The following is a 4,419-nucleotide window of genomic DNA, read 5'->3' as shown; positions in this document are numbered from 1 at the left end:
TCGGGCGTTCGGTCCATGACCGAGTGCCCAAATTTTCACTGGGGGTGACACCAAAATGACTGTCAGTCATTTTAGTGTCACCCCTCCAATGGTGTCACCCGGGTGCGGGCCCCACCCCCCTTGTGACGCCAGTGACATCCACCCTTTCTTTATTTCCTTCCCTCCAACTGTAAAATTGTTGCAATATAAACAGTAATAAAAAGAGAACGGCGAGAGTACAAAGCGATGGAAGAGGGGAAAGTGTTGAGTTCAGGAGCCGAGGAGGGAGGGGGGGGGGGGGGGGGGGGGGCAGGTGACAGGTTACACCACAATATGGTGCACGTGTATGTTGGTTGTGTGGAGGAGGGGGGGGGGGGGGGGGGGGGGGAGGGAGACTGCGGAAGCAGAAGACAAATATCCAAAAAAATTGTAAAAGCCGCCAAAAAGTCAGCAAAACGAGAAGAGAAACACGAGGAAGAAAACGGGAAGCGGAGACGAGAGATGACGGAGAAGCACGTAGGGATGAAAGAGGTCACCAGATGAGGAAAGGACGAGAGTTGCAGCAGATCCAGACAAGTGTAACGGACAACAAAAGAGGAAACGGTGAAGCCGAGGTGAAGGTGGAAGAGATGAGGAACCGGGAACAAAGAGTTGAAGAGCCAGACACAAAGACGGGCCAAACAATAGATACATAAAGTAAGAAGACAGAAGGAGAGAGAAGCCGCCAACGTCACAGCCCACCGCTCCCCCTCCCGGTCTCTCCCTCTCCCTCTCCCTCTCTCTCTCTCTCTCTTGCTCCTTAGCTGTTCCCGACTGATGAGAAGCTTCAGTCTTCTCCACAAGACGGTCCCTTCCCCGGGCCGGCTGCGCTAACACTCCGATGGAGCTCAACTCCTCCGGCCCGGGGAACTTGTCCAGCCCCGAGCCCAGGGGCCACCGTACGGAGGAGCTGATCATCACGTCCACCTTCTGCACTATCTTATCCTTGATGTACGTCGCCGGCATGGCAGGCAACGTGTACACCTTGGTGGTTATGTGTCACTCCATGAGGTACGCCGCGTCCATGTACATCTCCATCATCAACCTGGCCCTGGCGGACCTCCTCTACCTGTCCAGCATCCCGTTCATCGTCTGCACCTCCTTCATGAAGGACTGGTACTTCGGGGACATCGGCTGCCGCATCCTGCTGAGCCTGGACCTCTTCACCATGCACGCCAGCATCTTCACCCTCACCGTCATGTGCACCGAGAGGTACATGGCCGTCACCAAGCCCCTGGACACCGTGCGGAGGTCCAAAGGCTACCGGAAGTCCATGGCGGTGGCCGTGTGGCTCCTGTCTCTGCTCCTGACGTTGCCCATGATGATCATGATGACGCTGAGGGAGAGCGAGGGCAAAGGGGCGAAGAGGATGTGCGCGCCCACCTGGAGCGAGGACGCCTACAGGACTTACCTGACGGTACTTTTTAGCACCAGCATCATGGCCCCGGGGTTGGTGATCGGCTACCTCTACACCCGCCTGGCCAGGACCTACCTGGAATCCCAGCGGAACCCCATCAGCAAGAAGGAGAACAAGAGGTCCCCCAAGCAGAAGGTGCTCATCATGATCTTCAGCATCGTGCTGGTCTTCTGGGCTTGCTTCCTGCCGTTTTGGATCTGGCAGCTGGTGCGGCTCTACGACGTGTGCCCGCCGCTCTCCTCCCAAACCCAAAAGTGCATTAACTACCTGGTCACCTGCCTGACCTACAGCAACAGCTGCATCAACCCGTTCCTGTACACCCTCCTCACCAAGAACTACCGGGAGTACCTGAAGAACCGCCACAAAAAGTTCTACCGGTTCACCTCGGCCTTCCGGAAAAGGGGGTCCAGCCTGCAGTGCTCCTCCTGGGGCCGTTCCATGTCCTCCAGCAACCACTACGACTACGCGTCGGAGTCTATCGGCATGACCTGCGTCAGGGACATCAAGTGACTGCAGGAGCTCTCAGGTTCGGCACCGGCTTCTCGATCACTGCGGTGCGGGGGGGGGCGGAGCTGACCCGGGTAAGTAATATGGAGAATTTTATTCTTTCACTGCCTTCCTGCTGCTCTCTGTACGCTGCAGAGACATCGCTGTGTGTGTGGCCTTCATCTGTTTTTGCAGTGAGCTCACCGTAAGTTAAGGGGCAGCTGGCTGGGGGGTGAAGGAAGGTGAGGGGAAACCCCTGGCCTAAAGAGGTTTCCTGCTGCTCATCCAGGAAACCCCTTTAATGCAACCAGGAGGCTCACATTTTGCATACAAGCCTCCTCTACGAAAACATTGCAGGCCCCACCCCATTTTGTCCCGGCTGCAGTCATTTTAAGCAAGCCCCGCCTATTTTGCATCCCGTATTACAGGCAGATCAGGTGACCTACAGCTCACTTAAAGAGAACCTGCAATGCTTTTCTTTATTTATTTTACACTGTGAGATGGTGGCCCTTTTTCTTCTCCGCTCCCTAGGCAGCTGCCACCACTGCCTTACCCTGCTCTCCGATCCTTGAAGTGGTCGCGCTTAGCTTCCTGTCACGGAGCAGTCTGCAGCAGTGAACATCAGCTGAACACGCAGTATCTGTGCAGCTTATATAGCGGCGGCGGGCACAGACGCGAGATGCCGGTTGAGGGATCTTAGTGTGAAATGATTGTGGCATAAGCACGCTTGTATTGGCTAAATGATAGAGTGTTCATAAATGCTCCACGTAATGCTGGCCCTTTAAATCACAGAAGAGCGCCGTGTGTAAATATGGATCAGCAAATAGTGTGCGTGCAGCATAAAGATGTGCGTTTATTTAATGATGAATGTTTGCACGGCGGGCAGCCTTATTTACAGTGTCACTTCCACCACCACGCAGTTTACGTTTTCTTCTTCGTTTTCTTCTTCAACGCTGACCTCTGTCCTCCCCTTCAGTCTTCTTTCTGACCTCTGTTCTTGGCTGCGTTCACAAACGTCTGACACGGAGCAGCCCCTGCTGCAGCCTCTCACCTTGTGACTTGTTACAATGTAGCAGACTGATCACTGGGGGAGGGGAGACTGAGGAAATGCTTCCTCCCGCCTGCAGCAGACTGATCACTGGGGGAGAGGAGACTGAGGAAATGCTTCCTCCCGCCTGCAGCAGACTGATCACTGGGGGAGAGGAGACTGAGGAAATGCTTCCTCCCGCCTGCAGCAGACTGATCACTGGGGGAGAGGAGACTGAGGAAATGCTTCCTCCCGCCTGCAGCAGACTGATCACTGGGGGAGAGGAGACTGAGGAAATGCTTCCTCCCGCCTGCAGCAGACTGATCACTGGGGGAGAGGAGACTGAGGAAATGCTTCCTCCTGCCTGCAGCAGTCTGATAACACTATCTCAGCCTAGGCAAAGTCACTGGACCCTTGTTCTCTATGGGAAAGCAGAGGTCTCTCTGCAGAGCTCTGACATTCCCATGTGCTGGGTCAGTAGCTCTGCAGTCAGCAAAGTTCATGCTCCCCGCTCTGACCCAGCTGGGGGTATGTCGGACCTCTGCTGGCAGGTGACGGGCTTCTCTACTCAGGCTCTTACACTGAAGAAAATGACAGGCTAAACACCTTTTGCTGCTGATGCACCTGGAAGGTATTTTGCTCAGCCTTCCTCATCCAGGGTGCCTTCTGCCTTCCTCATCCAGGGTGCCTTCTGCCTTCCTCATCCATGGTGCCTTCTGCCTTCCTCATCCATGGTGCCTTCTGCCTTCCTCATCCAGGGTGCCTTCTGTCTTCCTCATCCATGGTGCCTTCTGCCTTCCTCATCCATGGTGCCTTCTGCCTTCCTCATCCAGGGTGCCTTCTGCCTTCCTCATCCAGGGTGCCTTCTGCCTTCCTCATCCAGTGTGCCTTCTGCCATCCTCATCCATGGTGCCTTATGCCATCCTCATCCAAGTTGCCTTCTGCCTTCCTCATCCAGGGTGCCTTCTGCCTTCCTCATCCAGGGTGCCTTCTGCCTTCCTCATCCAGGGTGCCTTCTGCCATCCTCATCCAGGGTGCCTTCTGTCTTCCTCATCCAGGGTGCCTTCTGCCTTCCTCATCCAGGGTGCCTTCTGCCTTCCTCATCCAGTGTGCCTTCTGCCATCCTCATCCATGGTGCCTTATGCCATCCTCATCCAAGTTGCCTTCTGCCTTCCTCATCCAGGGTGCCTTCTGCCTTCCTCATCCAGGGTGCCTTCTGCCTTCCTCATCCAGGGTGCCTTCTGCCATCCTCATCCAGGGTGCCTTCTGTCTTCCTCATCCAGGGTGCCTTCTGCCTTCCTCATCCAGGGTGCCTTCTGCCTTCCTCATGCAGGGTGCCTTCTGCCTTCCTCATCCAGGGTGATCTAAAGGGAAGAGTCTGATGTCATTTATTGGGGTGTTTTGCAGGGTCCCCCTGCTTAAAGCCACACCAGACCCATATCTAGGATAAGGATATCTATGGATTTTGGAG

At 55.2% G+C, this 4,419-nt stretch overlaps 1 protein-coding gene across 1 annotated transcript; it reads left to right on the top strand.

Moving 5' to 3' along the window:
* Positions 1–710: 710 nt before the first annotated feature.
* On the top strand, positions 711–2,000 carry LOC108795682 (urotensin-2 receptor-like). Its single transcript, XM_018566977.1, has one exon. The coding sequence runs from the start codon at positions 860–862 to the stop codon at positions 1,943–1,945; it is 1,086 nt and encodes a 361-aa protein (XP_018422479.1). The 5' UTR covers positions 711–859; the 3' UTR covers positions 1,946–2,000.
* The last annotated feature ends 2,419 nt before the right edge of the window (positions 2,001–4,419 follow it).

This window comes from Nanorana parkeri, unplaced genomic scaffold, assembly GCF_000935625.1.
Source record: "Nanorana parkeri isolate BGI_ZX_2015 unplaced genomic scaffold, ASM93562v1 scaffold994, whole genome shotgun sequence".
Lineage (NCBI taxonomy): Eukaryota > Metazoa > Chordata > Amphibia > Anura > Dicroglossidae > Nanorana > Nanorana parkeri.
Note: the sequence above shows the minus strand (reverse complement) of the source record. Positions and strands in the feature narration are given on the sequence as shown.

Excerpts from the sequence above, each read along its gene's own strand:
- LOC108795682 (XM_018566977.1), top strand. The coding sequence starts at position 860 with ATGGAGCTCAACTCCTCCGGCCCGGGGAACTTGTCCAGCCCCGAGCCC.